Source organism: Aethalodelphis obliquidens, unplaced genomic scaffold, assembly GCF_003676395.1.
Source record: "Aethalodelphis obliquidens isolate GAN/ISIS:26980383/991018 unplaced genomic scaffold, ASM367639v1 scaffold12, whole genome shotgun sequence".
NCBI classification, from domain to species: Eukaryota; Metazoa; Chordata; class Mammalia; order Artiodactyla; family Delphinidae; genus Aethalodelphis; species Aethalodelphis obliquidens.
In genome coordinates, this window is record NW_020837956.1 from 37,000,102 (window position 1) to 37,025,556 (window position 25,455).

Here is a 25,455-nt window from a genome sequence, read left to right on the forward strand (position 1 = left end):
TGTGAGTGTGCGTCCACGAGGGTTAGGAGGGTCCGGGGGGCTGTGAGGGTGCGTCCAAGGGCACACCCACGGAAGAGAATTAGGCCACACTGGCCGTAACACTGGTGGTTTCCTGAGGACGGATCCCGACGGTGAGACCCCACCCTCTTGGCCCAGTTCCCCCAGGGAGGAGGGCAAGGGGAGCAGGCTGGACAGCGGTGCACCAGGCCCGGTCCAAGCTCTCCTTCCCGGCGTGGCCTCGGGAGCTGCAGCCGAGGCCTGGCTGAGGCGCTAATGCGGCTCTCGGACGACAGAAGGAGGCGCTTAGGCCTCTGAGAAGACGCTCCTTCCCCCGGGGATGGACCTTCCTTCCAGAGCTGCCATTACAGGTCTGGTTTAAGAATCACCCACTAATTTCCTCCCCCAGGACCCACTGCCTCTTCTTTCAGAGTCACACGACTTTGTCAGCATTTCTGCTGACACTGCCTTGCCACTGCCCACCCTCTCACCCTTGCTTTTCCGTTTTTACAGGTCTCTCCTTACGTGTCCGTTGGCCAGCGGGAGTCTCTCTGTGAGGTCCGCGCCGTCCGCGTGCGCCTGGAGTAACCCAAAGACATCTCTTGCTTTGACGGCCTCACAAAGGCTGTGAAGTTTTGCCGCGTTATCCGCGTGTCTTTTCCTTGCGTACTTCCTCTCGATGTACTTGGCAGTAATGTAGTCCTTTCTTGCATTCCTGAAATCAAACATAATTGCCTCGTAAATGATTAAGGGCCTCTATTCAAACAGATCCCAACACCCACTCATCTATAACTACTTAAAAAAAAATCCCGTCCCACCCTCCTCGTAATAAGCAGTACTGGCAGAAAGACGGGAAGCGGGAAACGGGCGCCGTGTGGCTCCCCCTCGGCACCTGCGTTCGCTCAGCCTCCAGGCACTTTCAAGAGGCCAGAAACCCTCCAGCTGCCAAGACAAGTGGAATCAAGGGCCGGGTCTAAGGGCTAAGGGGCCAGGTCGCGGGGCTGGCAGCCCTCATGGGAAGCCTGTCTTCCTGTTTGCGGGCACCGTGCCTAGCAGACAGGCTCACCACACACCTGACGAACCAAACGACTGTCCATCTTCGCGGTCTATTTCCTGGCCTTCATGCGGCCTTGTGTGTGCAGACCCCGCCTCTCAAAGGAGCTCGGAGTGCCAGCAACTCCAGGGGAGCCAAAGAAGCCCGGGCTCAAATCCCGCCCCACCACAGACTGACGTGCAAGTATGTGGCCTCAAGTCTTCTTATCTGTGCAAATGCACACGGCCTGTGAGAAGGGAATGAGCTGACACGTTTGCTGCGCTCACGGCAGGTCCTTAGGGCCTCGGAAAGTACCGATGACCTTGAAAGACAGACAGCAAGAAAAACAGCAGCTCCTGGTCCAGAGGACGCAGCATTTTGCTCCGAGGACTCTAACATACAGCAGCAGCAATAATAAGAAATGGAGACACGATTTTTGAGGGACAGTAAACACTAATTACTTCACGTGACAATCAAGTCAGAAGTGCCAAGAAACGACCCAGTGTCCATCAGCTGAGGAACAGATGTCCATACAATGCAATACGACTCAGCCACAAAAGGAAGGAAGCACTGACACAGCCCATGATGTGGACGAACCCTGAAAACTTTAAGTTACATGAAAGAAGCCAAACACTGAAGACCACACACTGTGTGATCCCATTTACTGAAATGCCCAGAACAGGCACACCTGCAGACAGGTACGCAGTTGCCCAGGGCTGGGAGAGCGAGGGGAGAGAGTCGGGGATGGCCAACAGGTATGGGGGTTCGTTCTGGGGTGATACAAACGTTCGAAAATTGCTTGTGGTGATGGATGCTCAGCTGTGAATATACTGAAAGCCGGCAAATTGTCCATTAAATGGGTGAATTGTATGGTATGTGAGTTACAGTTCAACAAAGCTCTTAAAAAAAAATGTCAGGGAAAACCAAATTCCAAATACAAAAACCTGACTTTAGCCAATAGAGCTACCAGGGATATAGGACGAGTGACACGAGAGGACTGAGCCCCCTGCTTCTTCTGTCCCCTCTTTCTGGAAAGTGCGAGGTACACTGAGATTTCACAAGGTCAGGCAGGGGAGGCTGAACTAGAAGAAGGGGCCTGGGTTCCTTCCCCCCCACCCCCCGCAGGCTGGTGGTCAGCTCTGAGAGCGCACAGTCACTCGGGCCTGGCTCTCGGTCACACGGCCGGATCTCAGCCCAGCTCCAGGCTGCCCCACCCCCACCCCGGTGACCTCTGTATCGTGAGCACAGCTGCTTGCAGGGTTAGATGAGATGCCACACTGAGGCCTTTAGCCCAGGGTTTCGGATGTAATTACTGTGGCAGCACAGAATGAAGAGGGGCTGGTGGTGGCCCAGGCGGGTGGGACCCACCAGCTCTTCTCTGCTGGGGCACCGCTCACTCCCACCCTGCCACCAGGGCTGCACCCACCACACCTGCTTCTACTACCGTCAGGGGCCCAGCCCCCCACGTCAACCCACCAGGCTTCGGGAGTGGGCAGGTCAACTCCAGGCTCCCAGTGTGGCAAACACCACTCCGACTGCCTCACCCGATGAATCCACTGCCTGGGTGTTTCTAAATGCAGCCTCGTGTGAACCGTGCTGGTGGACTTCACACATCACCCCACACGTGGACAGCTGCTGCGGGCTTACAGGTCACATTGAGATGTGCTGTCCATCTGACCCTCACAACAGTGCTGTGACTGTGAGCCCGTCCCCTCCAGCAGCCGGACAGCTCTCGGGGCTGCCCTGCTTTGCTGGACTGAGCTCTCCTTCCAGGGGCTCCCAGCCAGCGTGCCGCTCAGCCTGCTGCCTGGTTCCCGTCTGGGGTTGACAACTGACAACCTGTCTGATGAAACTCTATGGGTCCCTTCTGATGGGCAGTGGGGCTGGACATGTGTCAAGGTTTAGGCGGCTCCAGTAATCACTGTGGGACAGTCAGGAAGGGGCTAGAGATGAACTGGACCCTTTACTTTTTAAATGTATTATCCACTTGTCCAGGGCTCTGGGTCTCGTCCCCTGAAGGTCGTCCCTCCACAAGCTCAGGTACAGGTCTGTTCTGGGCAACACCACGCCCCATGGTTTCGTGGAGGGAGTTCACTCTGCCGGAGCGATTCCCCTACCCCCTCTTTTTTTGGGAAAGGCTAAGGTTTTTGGAGAAAAGGCAATGAACTTAATGTAAGAATGCATTTGGCATTCGTGTTCAGAGAGAGGGGCTTCTTATACTCCCGAAGGACAGGGCGTGCACGAGGGCCCTAAGTCACAGGAGAGAAACACTCCTGTGGCCTCTGGGAGCAGACACAAACCTGGCTGCTCCCCCTTCCCGCCTACGTGTATCTCTCAACACCCCCCACATCCATCTGAGGATTCACAGCCCACGAGATGGTCTTTGGCTTCCCTTTCAACAAATTTATCTGCAGATGGTGTGTTGCTCTGAGATAAAGCCAGATTTAATCTGGAAGTAAAATACTAGCTTATTTAAGTAGCCACAGAGCTAGGACTTCACCTCTGACCCGTTGATTCATTATATATGTATTTCCCACCACAAGCAACACATTGTGGTGGGAGATACAAAAACGAGTAAGACGCAATGTATTAGAAAAATATGTGCAAATACCTCGGTACAACGTAAAGTGGGATGAGCTGCTTTAAAACAGAACTGAGTGCTACAGGAGCACAGCAGCCCAGTGACTGATTTCAGCTGAGGAGGTATCAACGTGGGTGGCATTTTGCCATCACATTGGTCATCTGCTCTCATTTTGGAAAAATAAGAGGGGGAGGAGTAAACGTCCTTTTCATTTGTGCCAAGGCTGGGGGGCGGGGAGGGGCCCCAATGCAGACACCACGTTTATATCCAAGAGTCCCAAGCAGACGGTATTCATTTTTTTAGAATCATCTTGCCCCACAGTAAACAAATGATCTGCTTTTATAAAGTGCCCCTGGTACTTGGAAGAAATGAGTTACCATATGCTTTGTTCAAAGTTGATCAGTATTACAGCATTTCGGGAGACCAGTCCCTTCACCGCGAGAGCAGGTGTCCGTTAGACAGTAAGTAAAGTGCCGCAGTGGGCCGCGATGTTTCCTGTCCTAAACAGATCTTCTCGTATCCCAGGAAGAGTCAGCTCTCCTTGGGGTAACTCTCCAACTGACACCTGCCCCGAGAGGACCCTAACTTTTCAGGGCGTGTGGAATCAGCTCCCGGCATGTGTGCTGCCCCACTGCCCACGCCCACGGCGAGCAAGCAGGGCTGCCGACACCAACCCGGCACAAGATGCGTGACCGCTTCACCCCTTTGCACGTCCCAGCGACTCTGCGAGGTGGCGACGGCTGCACCTGTTTCTCTTAGAGGAAAAGGGCTCAGAGAGGTTGACGAACCTACCCAGGTCCCACGATCGGGAAGGATGCAGCTTTCTGTGTCCCGCGCTGCCTCTCCAGGTCTGGGTAAGGATACAGACTTGGAACTCGGATCTTCATCAAGAAAGGACCATCACTTTATAGGCCCTGTGCCTGGAATCTAACGTCGCACCTCGTCCAATCTCAAGGAAACGCTTCCCCACTGACACTTGCTCCAGGGCCCGGATGTGACCTGACTGTCACCCAGCACCAACGCACGCGCGCTCACCTCAGACGCCGACACCTGCGAGGGTGTGGAACGCACACAGTACCTGCTCCTCCCTTTAGTTTGTCTAAGCTCCTTCACCGTATTAAGTCACCTCACCCAAGCGCAGAAGAGCACAGATCCCGTGAGCTCAGCTTCCAAAGACCGGCGCCCACAAGATGTTCCTGCCAAGGGACGGGAACCACACCTCTCTGCAACGCTCTCCCAGCCCCTGGTCCTCCCTGTCCTTGCCGAGCTCCAGGGGGAGCCCTGCCAGCACTTCTACCTCAGGCTGCTCCCAGGGAAGGGCTGTCTCGGTGAATGAACCTCCTCCTCTCCCTCATCACCTGTTTCTCACTTGGCCTCCCCTGTCCACAGCGGGCCAGCTGGACGCCTGATGAGGCACGAAAGCTTCTTGATCAGGTTTTGTGTCCAAAGTAAAACAGAAACAAAGAAAAGCTTTTTGAAGGAAACAACACGCTCGACATTTGCACTGGGAAAGAGAACGGGACATAATCATGTATCTAGGACAACGGACCCTCCGCGCGGCTCAGAATTCACACTGAGAGAAGGCAGGTGGGAGAGCGACTCCCCTGCCCTGAGGCAGAAGCAAGGTGGTGCCCACACACCACCAGCAGGGGGCGCCACTCAGGACTCCCTCCGCCCCCGCCCACCGGCAAATCCGCTTTCCTCCGGCTCCTAAGAAAAGCTGCCAAACCAAGTTTCTACTTGGACATCCAAAAAGGTTCAAGTGACTTTATAAACAACATAGGCTGATTTCTTCCCTAAAGAAGCAACAATCGATGCACCCAAGCTTGTTTATTCCCCTGCCTCGGGGCAGGGGGTGGGGGGTGGGGCCCGGGGACAAGGCCAACCTTTGCTCAGAAAGCAAGAACAGCCAGCCCCATACTTACATGTCACTGCTCGGGTTGGGTTTGATCGAGTCCTCAGCTGGAAGGCAACACTCCATAATCTCATTGAAGCCTGCGTTCCCAATATTCTTGGCAAGCTGCAAAAACAAAAGTCTATTTCAGGGTTCTCAATTATTAATACCTTCCACTGCTACACATGACTCACACAGTTGATTTATTTAATGGTCACTAAGAAACAGAGCAATAAAGTGGTTAGCCTTTAATGAAGCTGGACAAAACCCAAACCCCAAAGGTACCCATAAAACTAGAGATAAGAAACAGCATGCCTCTTACAGAGGAGTGTTCTCATAAAACGTCCCCTAGATAGAATGCCTCCACGGACAGGGAGAAGCAGTAACTCGGCCCAGCTCGAGTTTCTTTCCCTTCTCCCCACCCCCCAAAAAGAATCTGTGCTCGCTCCAACTGAAACAGATCTAACAGCCTTTACTTGCACCAGTGAGGGGGTGGCTCATACAGCAGAGAGGGTGCTGGGCCAGGAAGCCAAGATTCGGGTTCAAATTGTGGTCCTATTTCCTGGCTTTGTGACCACAGGCAAGGCAGTTTACCCGAGCTTCAATTTCTTTTTAAATTAATTAATTTATTTTTGGCTGTGTTGGGTCTTCGTTTCTGCGCGAGGGCTTTCTCCAGTCGCGGTGAGCTGGGAGCCACTCTTCATTGCGGTGGGCGGGCCTCTCGCTGCGGAGCACAGGCTCCAGACGCGCAGGCTCAGTAGTTGTGGCTCACGGGCCCAGCTGCTCCGCGGCATGTGGGATCCTCCCAGACCAGGGCTTGAACCCGTGTCCCCCGCATTAGCAGGCGGACTCTCAACCACTGTGCCACCAGGGAAGCCCCGAGCTTCAATTTTTTAATAATAAAATGCAGATACCTACCTACCTACCTTGCCAGGTTGTAATAATGATAAAATGAGATAATTTCTGTAAAAGCATTCAATAAACTAGAGCGCTAAAAGTGTATCTGTTCCAATGTAAGGTCCTCACTTGCCGATCAACCTTCTGACTCGTCAGAAATGAGCAGGTTTTCACCAGTGCTCACTGATACAGGCACTGTGCTGGACGCGGCAGGTACAAGATAAACGCCAGGCCGCCCTGGCACGCTCCTGAAGGGATGTGCGGATCTGGAGTGACCAGGATCCTTAAGAGCGCGGATTTCATCCCAACCCCAGCACCCAGCTCAGCACCTGACCGAGATCGGACCCTTCAATATCTAACGAAACAAAGAAACCGAATGGAAGCACCGGGCCCAGTGCTTTGGAGAGAACAGACATTTTCACTTCCACGTTGAAAACGATGCCGTGGGAGCAGCGACACTTCTGGTGCTTCTGCCCTCGGTGAGTCATGTGGACACAGGCTGAGTGGGACTCTCTGCGAGGAAAGGCTGAGCCCCAGTGGCCTCTTCTCGCTCCAGGGGGACCGGCTGGAGCAACAGCCAAAGGGATGTGGGTCAGACAGGGCCGAACTTCCTGGTGGCAGGTAAGAGGGGATCTCGAGGGAGGCCGAAGGACAAGGGAAACACGCAGTCAGCCTGATAATCGGGTGGGGAGCCTTCTTAACTCTTCCCTGTCCTTGACAAGTGAACAGAGCTTCCGGGTGCCCCGAGCCCCACGCTCTCAGCAGCCCTGCCTTGGGTCCTCGGTCCTCAGCCCTGGCCCCGGGGCCTCAAGGCGACGTCAGGTGGCAAAGCCCCAGGCTGCCTCACTGCACTTTCCTGGAGACGGGGCTGCCCGTCAGGGTGGTGCAGAGCAGGGGGCCCAGCGTACCATGGAGCCAACGCCCCGACGATTTCAGGGGCGCCTGGTGCCAGATCCAGGCTGAACCTCGGCGTCGGGGCCCCGGTTTAGAGCCAGGCCCACGCTAAAGGCCCCACCGTTCAGTGCAACGTGGACGCCATCCCGCACCCAAACCTCGTTATCTGCAGGGCAGTGACAGGACAAGCCACAGCACCTGCCCCTGGGAGCCTCCCGATCTGCAAGGAGGAGGATCCCCCGGAATCCGAAAGCTGCTCCCCTTCTGCTTGGGCTTGGCTGGCTTACTAGGGGACAGCTGGTGCAGGGAGCCACCACGGCCGTGCGTCACACTCGTCGAACGCAGAGAAATATGCCGCCTCACAGCTTCACCAGCCTCCAGCGAATAGTTCAGCCTGCAGAGAACCCTCTGGAACCATCAACAAAAGCAAAGCACTTGCAGATGGAGGCTGCAGGGTCAGGTCAAGAAAATGTGCGGTCCAGCAGGCCGCGCGGGCAGGAGCCTAGGCAGCAGGAGGGCTGGTTAAACAGCCCGGACACACACGCCCTCCACTCCCAGAGCCCCATCCCCGGCATGTGGGGCCGCACCGAGGCTGACGGGGGGCCCTGGGGTGTTCAGGTGCCGCATCCTCAGGGAAGCGAGCCCCAGGACACACGCGGAGCCCTCGGGCAGGCTGGGCTCCGGGCCTGGCACACGGGCCTGCTCCAAGGGGCTCGGTCTAACGAGACAGAGGTGAACAAAAACGAAAAAGAAGGGCACCGTGATACGGGCTGGACTGAGTGCTACGGAGACGGCCAGGGGCTGGCAGCAGAGCAGGGACCTGGTCTAGACACCCGCTCTCCCACAGCCCGAATTTGCACGAAAGCCTGTGTGCATCTCCCTCACTGCACAAGGCGCCCTGTGCACGGGGACCTGGAGTCACACATGCCTGGAGACCCGCAGCACCAACCCTTGAGGGGCCCGCTGAGCCAGAAAAAGGCCATAGGTTTTCTCTAGAAACTGTTTCCAGAGTTCGGGGTGAGGATGGGGAACCTCCTGCACCCTGTTTTCATGTCTCCAGGTGGAGGATCACCAGTTCCTGTGACATTCTGTCTTCCTCTGTTTTTACGCACCCGGAGGAAAGAAGCGGACAGTGAGAGAGACGACGTCCCTGCCCGAGGGGCTCAGAAGAACGGGCACCCACAGGAGGCAGCATGTGGTGGGTGTGCCGCTCTGCCCGTGCCTGGGGCTCGGCTGCCACCACACGTGTGAACCAGATCGCCGATTCCGCTGTTTTCAACCATAAATCAGACCTTTGCTCTCTCAAGCGGTTCGAAACGCATGTAGGGAAATGGGGTGTTAGCTACTGGGCCCCTCAGGCCCCAGGAGGCTGGAAGGCTTGGAGCACACGGCACATCTTTAATATACAGGTGGGTAAAAACGCCCGGGGCAGTGAAGGAACCTGACCCTGGCAGGCGAGCTAAGAGACAGCTGTGAGCCCTGGACTGCTGCCTCCAAAGACCAGAGCACGAAAAAATACCCTGTGGTGCGCAGAGAGAGCTGTGTGTCGTGCTTCACCTGCGCCTCCAGAAATTCTGCTTTTGGTCTATTTGACAAAGTATATAACATGCTCCTTAGTAAGTGGTACAAGTCTAACTATACATCACATACATGTATATGTTTGGGTGCTCAATTTTTTCTGGTAGGGTTTGTGGTTAAAAAAAGTTCAGAGTTGTGATTTAAGAACAAAGACTAGAACACAGGCTCCGGCCTCCCTTTTAAAATGGGGTTCTTGTTTAGGTTAGATAAGACAAAGGACCTGGGACAATGCCTGAAGCATAACAGTCACTCAATAAACGGTACCTGGTTCTACACTGCTTGCTGCCCTCTGCAGCCCGAGTGGCTTCATTTCCGACCCCGGTGAAACCGCAGTACGATCTGTGAGGAAGCTCTTGGTTTCTGAGGGCTCTCCTCCCCACCCCCCCTCTCGGATCCAGCTGTCGGCTGGTCTGCTTTATATTTAACAGCTGGTTAACAACTTCATGAGGAGGCAGGAGAAAGTCATAAAATAGGCCCGAGTCAGTAATATGTGCTCCTGGGGGTTTCTGACCCTATTCTTTGATGGAAGGAGGTTTTTAAATTACTGACTCAAATTCAATTCCATAATACTGAAATTTCCTTTACTAATTTCACTTACGATGTGGGACTGATCATATGATACCAGGACCCTCTTACCGACAATACTGTTTTACGTAGCACCTGAAAATCAGAACTGAAATCGTAATCTTCTATGTTAAGGAGGAACTTTATCTTTTTAAAATTTATGCTTATCAGGAGGTTTTCTGAAAGCAGATTGGCTTTAAAATCTAAGGATCTTAGGCTGGTGCATGCTAGAGTAGTTAAAATGGTACAGCTGCCCTGAACTCCAATCAAATTAATACTGCAATTACCCCAGTTTCTTTCCACCGAGTAAGAAGTGATTCTAGAAGCAGGAGGCAAAGGGAAGGAAAGATGACTGCTGACCAGCCACCTTCACGGATGCTGCTGAAACCCACTCGGTTGACATGGGAATCAAGCATGCTTTGAAACAAAAACAAATTAAGAAGGAAATGGTGAAACCGCCACGACATATCATCAGGGGAAACTGTTTACAAACCCCAGGCCAGAAAATACTTTATGGAATTAAGCAAAAGACTTCTGTCATGAGGACCACGGTGAGACCGTATGGGGGGACAGGAGCTGCACTTTACAGGGCGGGTGAGCATCTGTCTGTTTAGAACACAGTGCCAGCCAGGAAATGAAAATCCCTGCTCGTGTATCTGCTGTCTCCATCAGGCCGTGCAAAAACCCCTCTCCTGTCACAGCACATCCATGTGTGTGGCTCTGTGACTCTGCTCTGGAAAGCAGCCCTATCCGGGCTGCAGCCTCGGACACGACAGCAAGTTATCTTCCAGTTCACCCTCATATCTCTTTAATAGGGTACAAGGGGTCTAATTAACATGTGCTGCCCAAGAAAACGTATTCTGATGAACACACCAGCCCAAGACCCTGACACCACTGCTCTGTGAACCTGAAAAGTTCACAAACAGAGCAGTCAACCCGGGTGGGGTCTCCCTGCAGATTCACACATTAGGACATGCAGATGATTTTTCTGGAAGGATTTTGTTCAGATCATCTTGGAGGAGAAGGTAACAACGATAATAATAATAGCTAATACTTCATAGTTCTCACTATGTGCTGGATGTAATTCTGAACACACACACACACACAGTGTGTGTGTCAAGCCTTCAGGAGATCTTTTGTTCAGGCATCTGACTAAGCAAAATAAAAGAACCAGGCGCTCTAAAAAGGCTCGACACTCTAATGCTTTACAAATGGTACTAACGACACCTGACACACACTCTCCACCTATTGCTTAACAAACGGCTGAGGAATAAGGGTCTGAAGGTGGTGTCATGCCCGCAGTACCAGGGTTGGGGTGAGAGGGGGAGACGTCTGCCTCCTGTGAGTGGCCAGACAGGCGAGTTCAGGGGCAAAGAGAGGGTGGGAATAAATCCCACGTGATTCAGGCCTCTGCCCTTTGTTTTTCTGATAACCACTCAGGAAAAGAGGCTTAGATAAGGGAGAGTTTAAAGCTATGGCAGAGATTAGACATCAGAAACATCTGCAGATCTTAGTTAAGCAGCCTCTTCCTGATTTCTCCATAATGGCTGACAGTTGGTCAAACTTTGAACGCCTAGGAGAATATACAGACAGATACAGACGGAGGCTCCAGGAGAAGACACAAAGCTCTGAGCCTGGGATCAGAAGCCAGCTCATCTTTTCATCGAAATGGAGACATTCTCCTTCCAACCGTCTCTGGTGTTCCTCTCTGCAGTAGGCAGTAGTCTCAGGCAGATCGTCAGTTAAGTTTCTGAGACACGTGTAAGCAGGTATAACAGATGTGCCAGGATCAGGCTCCTACCAGCTTGCACAAGCCAGCTGTTAGACAGCCGTTATTAAAAATTACATGATATAAACTCATGATCCAAGAAACTAGACTAGGCAAGTCCCTGGCGGTCCAGCGGTTAGGACTCCCCGCTGCCACTGCCGGGGCCCAGGGGTCAATCCCTGATCGGGGAACTGAGATCCCATAAGCTGCATGGTGCATCCTCAGAAAAAACAAACAAAAAGACTATACTAAAAACAAAGTAATACTCAAAACTCATCACTTCCTGACTATTTTACTATGCTGTTTGTGAAGTTGTATTTGTGCGGCAAACTTACTACATAATGTGTGCGGTCTTTCCCACCGCATATTCAGTTATCCACACTGCGGCCTGCAAATGGCCACGGCGGGAGCATTTACAGCATGTGACTGGGACTACAAAGCCGGGCTTTTTTCCCTCCCAGAGGGCTGGCGGTTAGACATTTGTCAGGCATGAGGATGGGGAATGAGGAGGGATGGTAGTGATGTTTAAATGCTCTCCACAGGGAGAGTCCTCAAGGGTTGAGAGTGTGAGCTCTGGAATCAGATTAAAGAGGCCTCCACCCCAGATCTGGTGCTTTGATAACTACATAACCTTGGGCTTGTTAAAACATTCTAAGCCTCAGTTCCTCTTTTGTAAAATGGGGATAATACACCAGGGCCACAGGGCTGGAGCGAAGAGCAAAATGACCTAGGACAAAGCGCTGCGCAAAGTGCCTGAGGAGCGCCTCGTACAGAATCAACAATTATTACTTCAGCATAAACCACTTAACACTTCCAATGTTTTTAAAAAAACCCACCAGGGCAGTACAGCCACTGCAGGCAGTAGTTTACCAGGGCTCACTGAGAAGTAATTTATGTGTCTCTGAAAATATACCGTGAGAATTTCAAATCTATGCCATCGCCAATTACCCAGGATACCGCCTGCGCACACACAGCTCTATGATGGAGGCTGTATGCGTTATGACATTAAAAATAACTGTAGTGTGTAACCAAGAATACACTGCTTGGGTCCCGCCAAGGCTAGCTTAGCTGTAAACCTGAAGTAATCAGTGATGCTACTAAAACTGGGCTACCAGAATCCACTCCAGTTTCTCCCAGCTTTGTCTCTCAAGACCGTAAACGAACTCCTTGGAAGGACAGGAAGGATTCGACAAGACAGTTCTAAATGCATTACAAGTTCAGACACGTTGGATCCAGGATAGTCATCGGTACGACTTACGGCCCTGAGAGATCTACTGACCACGGTAATCGATTTTCTGCCAAGACTACTGCTCTTGACATTAAAATCCATGGCAATCAATATCCACTTAATAGTCACTGTCCAATGCTCAGCCACCTCAAGAAACAATTTCAAACACTACCTTCTAATCGGCAGTCATAGACTTTGAAAACAGTCCGAAGAGCTCATGTTTTAGGCGCCCCAAAGCACCGCCCATGTGTGATATGCTTGTTCCTCAGTGGAGCCAGTCTCAACGCTCTGAAAGTCACTTTACAGGAAATGCTTCAACCCCCTAATACACTGCATGGCTTATGTGTTATCACCCAACCAACAAAGAAACACCTTTTTCTTTAGAAACAAAGGCAGTAGAAGCAAATACCAGTATCTCTCCCAAAAGGCAACAATAAGAGACAGAGGACAAGTCCACCGGAGGCTTGAGCCAGGTAGTGACCGCACCGCAGACTCGGCAGACGACTCAGTCCTTTACCGGCTCTGGGCTCTGGGTTCTGCACCTGCTTAATGACTGGGGTGAACTGGACTCTGCCACCATCCTATTCCAGAATCTCACACCAGTCTCAACGCTCCTTTATAAGTTCAATTCATTTTATTCATTTAAGGATAAACCTTTGTGGGACTTCCCTGGTGGGCCAGTGGGTAAGACTCCGTGCTCCCAATGCAGGGGGCCCGGGTCCGATCCCTAGTCAGGGAACTAGATCCTGCATGCATGCCGCAACTAAGAGTCCGCATGCCATAACTAAGAAGTCCGCATGCTGCAACTAAAGATCCCTCATGCCACAACTAAGACCCAGCGCAGCCAAAACAAAAAAAAAAAGAATAAAGCTTTGCAACCCTCAACTATCACACTAGTAGCCGAGGAGGAGGAATTACCAATGAGTTTCTAACTGCCCAAATCCGCTTGGCAATATCAACAGCTACCAGCCCAGCGGAATTTTAAGAAACAGAAATGGATTCAAGTGCCAAAATGAAAACCTCGCTTTCAGATCATTTGTTTTCACTCCAAAATCAAGGATTCGAAACGTACCAGCAGCTCAGATGTTCCTAACACATCTAGCGTCAGGGACTGCATCCTGGAGTAGTGAACCCCCAGCTCTCGGTGGATCCCAGAACACTCAATGCAGGTCAGAATGCCCAGGTTGGTGGAGAGCCACGTAGGATCTGCCAAAGAGAATAGGGAAAATCGGAGCTTGTAAGGAGAGGGCAGGAGTCAGAACTTTTTTCTTGCAGTTACTGAACACGGAGTTTTGTTGCATCATTAGCATTTTTTTTGGATCCTACATGTAGCTGGAACCCTCGTTCATCATTAATTACCACCAATTTACACACAATACACACATGCGCCCGTATCTATTCTCCCTCCTCTTCCTAGGGCTCCACCTCCCCGTCCTTCCATTCATTTGTTAAGCACTCCCAAGGGGCAGGGCTGTCGGTACAGGAATAGGACACAGCGCCCTCTAGTGGCCGAGGGTCCCTGGATACAGACCACCCCCATCACCAACCTGATGGTACCAGCAAAGGGGACAAAGTCTAGCACCACACGGGGGACTGTCTTAACACACGTCTATATGTCAAACATGCTAATAACCAGCAGAGAACACCCACTATGTGCTGAGGCCATGCTCTGTTCAGCGTAGAGTTGAAGCAATTATAGTAGCAATAATAGCTCAAGGTGTGAGAGCTTCAGAAATTACAGGTGCTTTCCCTTAATTTCTCATTTAACACATACAAGAGCGCCTGGAGGCACACAGGGCAGGTGTCTTCACCATCTTGCTCAGAGAGGTGAAGGGCCTTCCTTGCTTGAGGCTGCAGAGCCAGACCACAGCCCTGCCTTCACCTGGGCTCAAACCCACACCCGCACCGCATGTTTACTTGCTCAGCGACGCCTCCTGGCCGAGCGCCAGAGTAGGCGCTCAAGAAATGCGTGACGGATGAACGCTGAATTTACTGAAAAGACGGAATTCAAAATCAAACATTCTTGAGGACAGGATCACAGCCCAGAAGTACAATTCTCTTTAGAATTGCTTGTTGCCCACAGAAACTCATAGGAGGCAAGTATTGCAACCTGGGTCACTAGTTGATTGCAAAGTTATTTTTTAAATGTTCAAATTATAAACATTTTATCTGAGTTCAGAAATACTCCCGGGTGTGAAAAACTGGTGTTTTCACTTCACTAGACCTATTCTACCGAATCGACTGTGTCATGCTTTTGGTGGGTATGAGTGTACATTTAGACTGCTTTATATCACTCAGACTGTCTTTTAGCATTTTAAAACAAAAATGTCATAGCTTTGATCCCTTATAAGTGTTTTAGAAGTCCAAGTACTACACTGTCCTCATCTAAGAAAAAGCACAGTTCGCTACCTTCACTCCCTGCAGCATCTCCTGCCAAAGGTATGTTTTTAACAGTCCGAGACCCCATGAGGTAATTCCTCAAATTACCCCCAGATACAGCCTCCAGGGTAACAGGAACCTACGGCACTTCTCAACTGTCCACTCTGTTTTTGTTGTGCCTTTTTTTTTTTTGCGGTACGCGGGCCTCTCACTGTTGTGGCCTCTCCCGTTGTGGAGCACAGGCTCCGGATGCGCAGGCTCAGCAGCCATGGCTCACGGGCCCAGCCGCTCCGCGGCATGTGGGAGCTTCCCGGACCAGGACACGAACCCGCGTCCCCTGCATCGGCAGGCGGACTCTCAACCACTGCGCCACCAGGGAAGCCCCGTTGCACCTTTTTTAAAATGGAAGTTGTCACAGAACCAGGGGAACGAAAAGGCACACGGCCACCCTAAGCAGCCCACAGCTCCCCTAACACCGGCCCATCTGAGCTACAGGAATAAGTCAGCTCATTAAACGCTTAAAATACTGGTTGTTAAAATCTACAACAGTTTATGTCCATTGAAAATGAAACCCCAGTAGGCCTTATGAAAACACAGAAATAAACACCTCATTTCACGGAATGTGACAGCTGGCTGGGGCTCACAGACAATCTCCACTGGTCCCTTCATCTTCCAAAAAGGGAAACTGACATCTAACAAAGTAAGTGGCTCTTCCAGGGTCACAGACTAGACAGCGGCTTAAAGTTGCTGCAGAAGTTCTACAAAGCGGTACCAAGGGAGGACGGATTGAATCCCGGAAAAAGCCGCAGTCTGGAGCCAATACAATGACCGGATGACCCTGGTTCCACCCTCGCTGTGTGCTTCTGTTTTCATTTCTCAAAAAGCATTTAAACCGTTTCAGCGCTATGGGGCTCTCTCCCCGCAGGCCTGCTCTGAGGGCCCGGAGGCAGGCATCTTCCCACCCTTTCCCCCACTTAGTCTGCGCACAGTTCAGTAAGCATCTGTGTGACAGCGTGAGCTCAGGCTGGGCTGCGCTGAACTTGGTGTTTGAAATGAAAGGGAAAATCAGTGACTGGCTTCTGTGAATCGGAACAGGATTTAAACGTCCTAGAGCTGGAGGGGGTGGCTGGGTCACCTGGCGCCCCGCAGTCGCAACACACGTCATTGCCTGTCATCCTCTGGACCTCGGAGATGATCTCCTTTGTCAGTTCTTGGACTATGTTATTTTCTCCCGTATTGTCATCTCCCTTAAATGCATTGTTCAGAGCTTCTTCCTTGCTGTTTTGCAGCACAGACATCCATCTAGAAAAATAACAGTGACGCTGTGTTAAATCCCAAGGACAACTGCCCTTCCAAGGTCCCACCCCCAAACAACTTACATTTGACATTCCGGTTCGTCCTCTGCTTGAAAGTGGTATGTCCTGTCATCTGCACGGCAAGAGGGGTTTCATCAGTTGTGAGCCCGGACAGTCATCCATACACAATTCCAAAAGAAAGCGGTTTGTAATTAACCTCAGGAAGAGTCTAAACTCTGCCACGAAGTCAATGATTTGTATACAACCAAGCACTCCCTCCTGCCCTGTACAAGCCCTCGCCTGGGAACTGCGGCTTTCTAATGCAAATTACCGAGCCAGCTCCTTTCCTCCATTCACGTCTGAAGAGAAGCAACTTCCAAACACTGAAGCTCTTCAATGAAAACCATCACTGTCCTTTCAAAACCTTTTTTTTTTTTTTAACTTGCTACAGAGTTGGCCCCCAATTGTTATGGCCCTTTGAATAGTAAAAGCCTTACCTAAAGCGAGTATCTTACAAGCTTTCTGGCCTTCTTAGCCCAACGTGTATAGCCTCAGTCCAATTGTGGGAAAGCATCAGAGAAACCCAAACTGAGGGACATGTGACCAAAAAACGGATCCATAATTTTCAAAGTATCAAAGTAAGAAAGACAAGGAAAGATACAGAACTGATATAGACTGTACGTGACTAGGGCGAAATAACAGCAGCAATGTGGAATCCTGGAGAGAATCCTGGAACAGAAGGAGGACACTAGTGGAAAAAATGGTAAAATCGGAATAAGATTCTTAGTTAACAGCATCACACCGATGTAAATTTCCTGGTTTTGACAGCTGCAGACATGGCTGATATTATGTACTAAATAGTAACTGATAACCTGTACTATGCTGTCAGTATTGGGGGGAGCTGGGTAAGGGATATACAGAAATTCTTTGCCTACAATCAGTGAAAACCAAAGTAAGAAAGAAAATTAAATTAAAAAAGGAAAAAAAAGGGGGAGGGAGACCCAACTTCTGCAGATGGCAGAGCGGTGACAGACAGGGACTGTCCTTGGGGTTCACAATAAACACCTGTGCCCCTCAAAGTGAGTGAACATTGCGGCTTTTACACTCCTGAAAGCACTTTAGTTCTTAGGATAATTCTTGGTGAGCTGACTGGGAGGAGGCTAAGGCCCAGAGAGGTTAAGAGGCAGGAACAAGCGCACCCAGTGGCCGAGGGGTCAGGTTTTGACCCCAGCTCTGATCCTCTTCCTATTTTCCTGACACGGAGCGGACACCCCGCACCCTCTATCCCCAGCCTGTTGCTGAGGAAAGGAACAGGGTTTAAGAGAACTGTGCCAAGGGACTTCCCTGGTGGTCCAGTGGTTAAGAATCCGCCTTCCAATGCAGGGGACGCGGGTTCCATCCCCGGTCCAGGAACTAAGATCCCACATGCCACAGAGCAACTAAGCCCGAGCGCGCAGCAACTACTGAGCCCACGCCCTCTGGAGCCTGCGCCACAACTAGAGAAGCCCACATGCCACAACGAAAGATCCCGCATACCACAACTAAGACCCGACACAGCCAAAAATAAAATAATTACTTTAAAAAAAAAGAGACCCGTGTCAAGTTCAGAAAAATAAACTTAATCCTGTGATCCAAATGTTAGTGGTCGGGTGCTAGGAAGAGAGGCCGCTTTCCCTGCCCCCACTCTACCTGGTGTGCAGAGCCTTACCTGCGGGAGGGCCGGAGGGGGCAGGTCCACATCCACTCTAAGTGGAACTCAGAGTCCTCGGGAAGCCATGACCATGGCAGGTTGCACCAGGGGACCGGGTCTGACACCAGGCCTAAAACCCTCCAAGTTTTCCCTGAAGCCACTTCATGGTCAGACCAGGCACAGATGCCACGGGAAAATCAAGGAGACGGGGGAGCAACCCATTTCTCTGGCCAATTCTGCATTTTAACACGTGAATGGTGGAGAAGCAGGGGAAATTCTCAGTGAAAATTTCCAAATAAAAATTCCCTTGTATGGAACCCTCTTGCACTGTTGGTGGGAATGTAAACGGATACAGCCACTAGGGAGAACAGTATGGAGGTTCCTTAAAAAACTAAAAATAGAATTACCATATGACCCAGCAATCCCACTACTGGGCATATACCCTGAGAAAACCATAATTCAAAAAGACACATGCACCCCAATGTTCACTGCAGCACTGTTTACAATAGCCAGGTCATAGAAGCAACTTACATGCCCGTCGACAGACGAATGGATAAAGAAGATGTGGTACATATATACAATGGAATATTACTCAGCCATAAAAAGGAACGAATTTGGGTCATTTGTAGAGACATGGATGGACGCAGAAACTGTCATACAGAGTGAAGTAAGTCAGAAAGAGAAAAACAATATCGTATATTAACGCATATATGTGGAATCTAGAAAAATGTTACAGATGAACCAGTTTGCAAGGCAGAAACAGACACAGATGTAGAGAACAAACCTATGGACACCAAGCGGGGAGAGTGGTGGGGGCTGGTGGTGGTGGGATGAACTGGGAGACTGGGATTGACATGTAGACACTAATATGTATAAAATAGATAATAAGAACCTGCTGTATAAAAAATAAATTAAAAAAAAAAGAATTCCCTTGTATGGACACTCTTTCACGATGCCTTTACACCAAGAACAGTTTCTAGCAGATTCAACTAGAGGGAGGAGAAAACAGGAGGTTTCCAGAGCCCTGCTGCGACGGTATCCTGGGAAGGGCTGCTTCTCTGCCCCAGGCTTGGGCTCCAGCTGGCCACGAACCCTCCATGTGGGCCTGGAGAGGCACCCTGTGGGTCCATCCCACTCAGGGGACTGACCTAGATCATGTGCACCTTCTGCTACACCTCCCACCCCACCTGGCATGACTGCATGATCTGAGGATAATGGCTCAGGACTTGAATTCGTAAACAGTGGGGTCAATCTGAGGCCAAGAGGACTGGACAGGCTCCAGAAGGGCTGGGGCCTTGCCACAGGGACGTCCTCCTTGAGAAGCCAGGCCCACTGATGGCTTGATCTGGGCGGGGAGTCCCTGTCTGGGGGAAAGATCGGTAAAGGAGGATCCTGCAGGGAAACAGCTGAAGCCAGCAGCCGGTCTGTTCCTCCCGGGCTCTCTGGGTGATTCCAAGCTGGCTTTGCAGGTTGAGGGACAGGAGGAAGGGGCAGCTCCTCGGGGCCTGGTAGACTCACACCTGAAACAGCATCCTCACTGCCCATCTACAGCTTGACTTTTATTTCTCCAGCCACCCAGATGTTTCACGAGCACAAAGGTGTCTCGGGGATACGTGTGTGTCCCAGCAGCCCCGTCAGCAGGTAGAGTCAGATCCGAAGCCAGGCCCCCACCTCTCAGGACGCTCGTCAGGTCACGGTTTTCTAGCTCTGCAGTGTCTCCCTTGATGGTTCCTGGGGGTGGGGGTGGGGGTCTGACCAGTTTTGACGTTTCTCTGTAACGACCCAAACCCACATAGCGCTGCAACAAAGCACTGCCACTACACATGCTCCCAGGGCAGCATCACCTCTTGAAAACTAGCTGAGGATGACAAGTGTGTAGGACCGGGATTCATTCTACCCACTGGAAGACAGTGGCAAGAAGAGATGAGAGCATTTTTCAGAGACGACAGTGGACTCAGCGCCTAGGACCAGGTTCGGTAAGCCCTTCCGGGTACCGGAGGCTGGAAGCTCTTGACCGAGGGTATTTATCACGTCAGGCAACAGAACAAAGACACTGATGGAATCTTGCGAACGTCAGGTGGCCAGTGCACGAGCACAGAACCAGATGCCCGGGGCCTGGCCAGCTGTTCAAATGTGTATGCTGGGAGGCTTCGGAGTCATCTACACGCCTGAAAGAAACGCTTCTGCACACATGGTCTCTGACGGGGGCCCCACAGGGGTGCTGGAGCGACGGGGCAAGCGAGGGTGTGTGGGCCCACCTCCCCGGGCGCAGAACTCATACTCCGTGACTAACCGCCGATCAGCTACTGGAGGGGAATGCGCCCCTTCTCATGAGTTAGTGCTTCAGAAGATGGAGAGGCCGCAGCCCTCCAAGTGTCCCCTAGACACTGACTGACGTCACATACGACCCCCAAGCTGTCTCCCTTAAACTGTCACTTTTTATTGCCATCCAGGGGCACATTTTAAAGCATGGGCAATCCTCCACATTTCCACACCGTCCTGAGGGAGTGAAGGATCGGAGAGCGAGGAGGGTAAATGCACCTGCGGGCCTGACGAAACACAGCAGGGCACACAGGCCTGGAAGCCGGAGAGAGTCGATTTTTATTTTGCAAATCCGTCTGGAAGCTGAAGATCAGAACCAACAGCGCCCAAAGCACACGCCACACGGCTCAACATGCTGCCGCAGCTCGGGACCGGGCGCATGAGAACAGGCACCGGCCCGGGCCTCCGTCTCCTCCCCAAGCACAGAGGAGCTGGTGATCGCTTCCTCTAAGTTTGCTGTGAGCATGAACTTACATAGTAACTTCCTACCCTCAATAATACAGCCCAGCACACATGTTAAAGCAGCCGCCTCGTGCTCGGGATACTGAGGCAAACAGGACAGCACTCACCTTCCCAGAAGGCACGGTCCGGAGTTCTCCTCTATGAATGTAACCCTTGTGCCCAAATCCCCAGTGACTGCCTTTTGAAAGGGGAGCTAGCCCTTTCCTTCCCCCAAACTGTAACCCTGCCACCGAAAACTGCCAAGACCAAAAAGGCCATCACGTTTCTTTAAGACATCGCTCGCCCTTTCCCTCTTCCTTAGGCGATGCTGAGAGGCCACTCGCCACAATGGGTGGTTCTGTGGTGGTTCTTCTGGGTCTGCCACAAAGACGAGCAGCACAGGAGCAGAAACACTAATTCTGGGGCAGGAAGACAAGTAGATTTCAACCCGAGAGTTTCAAGGGCTCTGCCGGGGGCCTCATCACATCAGTGGTGCAGGAGTTCTAACAGCGCCCAAGTTAGGGGAGCCCTGATGACAGAACTGTCCTTTTTTATAGTGAAGTGAAGGGATTTTTAGGCTTGAGGGCTGATCTAGCATAATCTCCTTGTTTACAAATAGGAAACCCGAGGCTTGGGAAGCTGAGAGGACGTGCCCAAGTTTACAGATCCCGCGAGTGGAGCAAGGCCGTCCGCAGGTTCAAGCCCTGAACCGAGAGACCGGCAAGCAGACCATCACCAGCGGAAATAAAAAGCACGCAGTCACCTGAAATAAAGGGCTTTCTCTTTGAAAACCAATTCTTTAAATTAATGCACTGTCTGAAATGGGGCTGATGCCCTAGATGAGAGTGTAAAATGATTTCTCTGCAGCACCGCGTCTGAGAAATAAACTTACGTGAAATGAGGTCAAAACACTTCTTCTCCTCAGGGTTGGTTTTCACTTGGCAGGTTAATAGATTAAGCTTTGCGGGAGGCCGGTTAGCCTGTTGAAAGACAAAAAAACAGAGATGGGTGGAAAGGACTGGGAAACCACAGTATCATTCCTCATTAAAATATAGCAAGAACAGGTTCTCACTGGCTTGCAATGATAGCTATCAGAAGGCAGGTTTTCATGTGGAAGGCATGACAGAGGCACATCACAGCGTGTCCCTGGACCTCGGCTCCCAGGGGGCAGCTGCCCCTCCCTGCAAGGGACACGGCGGGGGGCACACACCCACCCAGACAGGGATAACAAGTGATGCCAGCCCAGCTTTGAGGCCAAGGGCAGTGGGCTCCCCGAGATCAAAATGCTCCCCGTCTAAAGCTCAGAGACATTCCGTCCTGATCAGCTGGGCACATGGGCACCCACATCAATTTCTGGTGATCTTAAAAGTGTTTTCCTGAGTATAAACATTCACTTTCAAGGAAAGTAACCTCACAGCACAAAAATGACAGAGAAATTATATATATATATATATATATATATATATATATATGAAATGACAGATGACAGATTCATAATCCTTAATGCCAGCCATCTGTCACTTAAATTTCAACAAAACCCACCTTGTTCACATACGTGTCCCCCACCTTCTGCCCTCCACACACAATGGTAACAAGAGATGTTTTTGTCAGAGATGTGTCAAAAATGACTATTTTATTCCCATTTCAGAAACTATCATAACTAGTCCAAAAAAGCAAAGGGCAGAAGATAAGATAATTTCAGAAAAAAAAAAAAAGAATTCTGAATGGCAAAACACCTCTCAGAAATCTTGGAGAAATATTCAAGTATGAAAGGCTTATCTTACCCACCCACCAAGCTGCTAAAAGAAAGACCAAATAAAATGTCTTAAGAGTTCAATTGTTCTTGTCTACCCCTTCCCGTGGCCACCAGCCATGTCAAGAAACTGTAAAAGCTTGGATTTGGGATTAATCGAGATACACACTCACAAGTGTCTACATCTGGGCAGACCTGCATTTATAGACCCCTCTCCACTGAGGTCAGAGTCAGGGGCGAGGCAGCGTGGCCTCCATTAAAACAGGACTGATCCTTGCAGTGTGAACAACTGGGTTTGATGACAGCAATTTGGGACAAGCAGAAGCTGGATAAACAGGGTTGGACTAGACTCTCCTGGTTCACGGCTGTGCTGACATCTCTTACGTGGAAATCACTGCGTGTTCTGCAGTCTGCCGATGCCTAACAGGTGCCCTTGGGTCATCAGAAACCAGTATTCAAAGACTCCAAGCTCTGCCTGATCTTGCAAACCCTGACCCTGACAATTCCAAGTAGAAGTACCACCAATCCTGTTTTTGATCTTTATTAATACAATTAACTGGCTCGTCCAGGAACCAATACACCAAACGATACGTTTCTACAGTAGGAGACCACAGCACAAATGCAACCAAGCACTCCACCAAGGTGTTCAGCCCATAAAAAGTATGTGCCTATTCCATTACCTCATATGGTCACACAACTATACAGGTGCATTTAGGTGACGTTCCTGGACTACTTCCAAATGCTGGTGTCCACTGAGTCTTAGAAGCAGGAGCAGTAAAGGGGGTGATGCACTTTGGTAAATACAGAAAACTTCCACGGACAAGAAGATGATTTCGAATAGTAATAGCTACCTTTACTCAGTTGCTGCTGCCGCTATTGTTATTATCCTATTATGTGCTTACCTGAGGCAGGCACTGTTGTAGGCATTTTTAATGAATTAACTCATTTAATTTTCCCAGCTGCACTCTGAGGCAGGAACTACTCCACATTTATAGATAAAGATACTGTCCGCAACAGACTAAATAATTTTTTTTTTTTTTTGCGGTACGCGAGCGTCTCACTGGTGTGGCCTCTCCCGTTGCGGAGCACAGGCTCCGGACGCGCAGGCTCAGCGGCCATGGCCCACAGGCCCAGCCGCTCTGCTGCATGTGGGATCTTCCCGGACCGAGGCACGAACCCGCGTCCCCTGCATCGGCAGGCGGACTCCCAACCACTGCGCCACCAGGGAAGTCTTGTCAGGCTTTTAAAAGGAAGTTTCTAGTCTTCCTTCTGCATGACTGATAATCATTTAAAAAATTTTTTTAGATTTTGTAAGAAACAACAGACATTTCTTCCAGCTTAATACAGTCCCCAGCCTTTGGCGGTGTGGCAAAGCGACGAATTTGGCAAAGAGGATATCTAATTAGAGTCATCTTGTCCCAAGGATAACTTCTTTCCAGGGCCAGAAAACACAATCTAACGGGGAATACCGACTTGGGCTTTCTACTGAATTCATCCCCGATGCTATCACTGTCCCTCTGCTAAAATACAGAATACAAGAATCTCACGTCCTAACCTGTCCCTTTTTTCCTGACGGTAAGTTAACAAACATACTCAGGGAGATGCTGGCTGAACAGGTAAGCCACGAAAGGAGCCAAACCCAAACCAAACCCAACCCAACAGGCATGTCTCCACTGTCTTTCTCGGTGGAGGTTAATTCACATCACAGCAGCACTGAGGTGTCGGGACCTGGCCCCCCAGAGCACGCAGGGTGCCTCACAGCAGAGACGGCTGCCACAGGGACCCACTCCTTTCCCAGGAGAGGCAGTGGGACGGAGCCTCCGCCTGCCACTCCTCTGGGCTGGAAGCGGCATCCAGAGAGCGGGACTCCCTAGAGGAGGATCCCCGCAAGGGCGAGGCACTAACACAACATGCGAGTGGCGTGACAAGCTGAGCTCTCCGCATGCTGGTAAAGCTACTTAGGACCGTACTATCTGCCCAAAACTGCGGCAGCCCGTCAACATTTAAAGAAAACTAAGCCTCCACGTCTCTTGAGAGGAAGCTCAAGCAACAGAAATGAAGAGACCCAAAGTTTATGCTGTCGGCAAAGGATCACCAGACCTGCTGTCATTTCTGTGGTCGGGGGGAGAACCGCTCTTTGGCTTAAGCCGAGGCCCTGGGTCTAGTGGACACGCCAATGAAGCAAGTATCCCAGCAGGCCTTAGAGCTGTAAACAAATATGAAGCGAAACCCAGTCTTGTTTTATGAGATGTTCTGCACTGAGGCAGTAAACCTGACCCAAAACAGAGTAGAATACAATTCGAAAGCAAGTCACAGAATCGCAGGTGTTAGAGCAGGAAGGGAACCTGGCCTTCATGCAGTCTAACGTTCTCCATTTTAAACAGGAGTGGTGACTAAATCACTTTGCCTTCCTTAGTCTACAGCACTTACACCCAGTCTCACTCACTCACACACACACACACACACACACACACACACACACACACACACACACACGTCCATACGGGAAAAACATTACATCAGGATCCAAACTGCATGGCCCCATGAGGGACGTGGTGGGCGTAAAGAAGGCCAGTGAAGGCTGGATTCTGGAAAAGAGAAATGACCTTTATTTGCCCAGGCAGGAGCCACGTTCAATCCCCCAGGCCAGAGGTCCCTCCAGACACTTGGTATCTGCTAGTTCTGTGGTCTCTCTCCCTTCTCATACAGAGTGGGTGAAAAGGAAGGGACCCCACTCCCACCCCGTGGAACACAGTCCACGCTGCAGTGCCACCCTTCAGGCGGGGTTTTATTCTGTCTCCTCACTCCTAAATACTGACAAGGGCAGGGTTTCTCTGGAACCACACTGAGCCATGACCTCTGGCCAGGGCCCTGAAAAGGCTGTCTGCACTCCCGCCCAGCTCTGCCTCTCACGGGGGAGCTGGTGGGGACAGAGGAAGAAAGACGAAGGCTGAGGCTCATCTCCACTATGGGACTGAGGTCAGGGCCAGGCCTCCTGCCTGGGGTGCAGGAACCTAGGCCACCACCAGCGTCCTCGTTCTCAGCAAGACAGCAACCAACTCTGCCTTCAGACGTTTAAAAAATCTCTACCGGCCTCCACGGCTTTCACCAGATCCCGTCACACCAGGTAAGGTGATCATA

The 25,455-nt window shown here is 51.0% G+C and overlaps 1 protein-coding gene across 5 annotated transcripts in view; it reads right to left on the reverse strand.

Moving 5' to 3' along the window:
- The window catches only part of ASAP2 (ArfGAP with SH3 domain, ankyrin repeat and PH domain 2), a 156,151-nt gene that overhangs the window by 18,817 nt on the left and 111,879 nt on the right, over positions 1 to 25,455 (reverse strand). For all 5 annotated transcript variants that reach the window (XM_027113851.1, XM_027113850.1, XM_027113848.1 and 2 more), the window contains 6 exons: positions 21,454 to 21,541; positions 16,193 to 16,241; positions 15,949 to 16,115; positions 13,507 to 13,640; positions 5,537 to 5,631; positions 523 to 712 (listed from right to left, as the gene is read on the reverse strand). In XM_027113851.1, the coding sequence (XP_026969652.1) occupies positions 523 to 712; positions 5,537 to 5,631; positions 13,507 to 13,640; positions 15,949 to 16,115; positions 16,193 to 16,241; positions 21,454 to 21,541 (723 nt within the window). The remainder of the gene's footprint in view (positions 1 to 522; positions 713 to 5,536; positions 5,632 to 13,506; positions 13,641 to 15,948; positions 16,116 to 16,192; positions 16,242 to 21,453; positions 21,542 to 25,455) is intronic.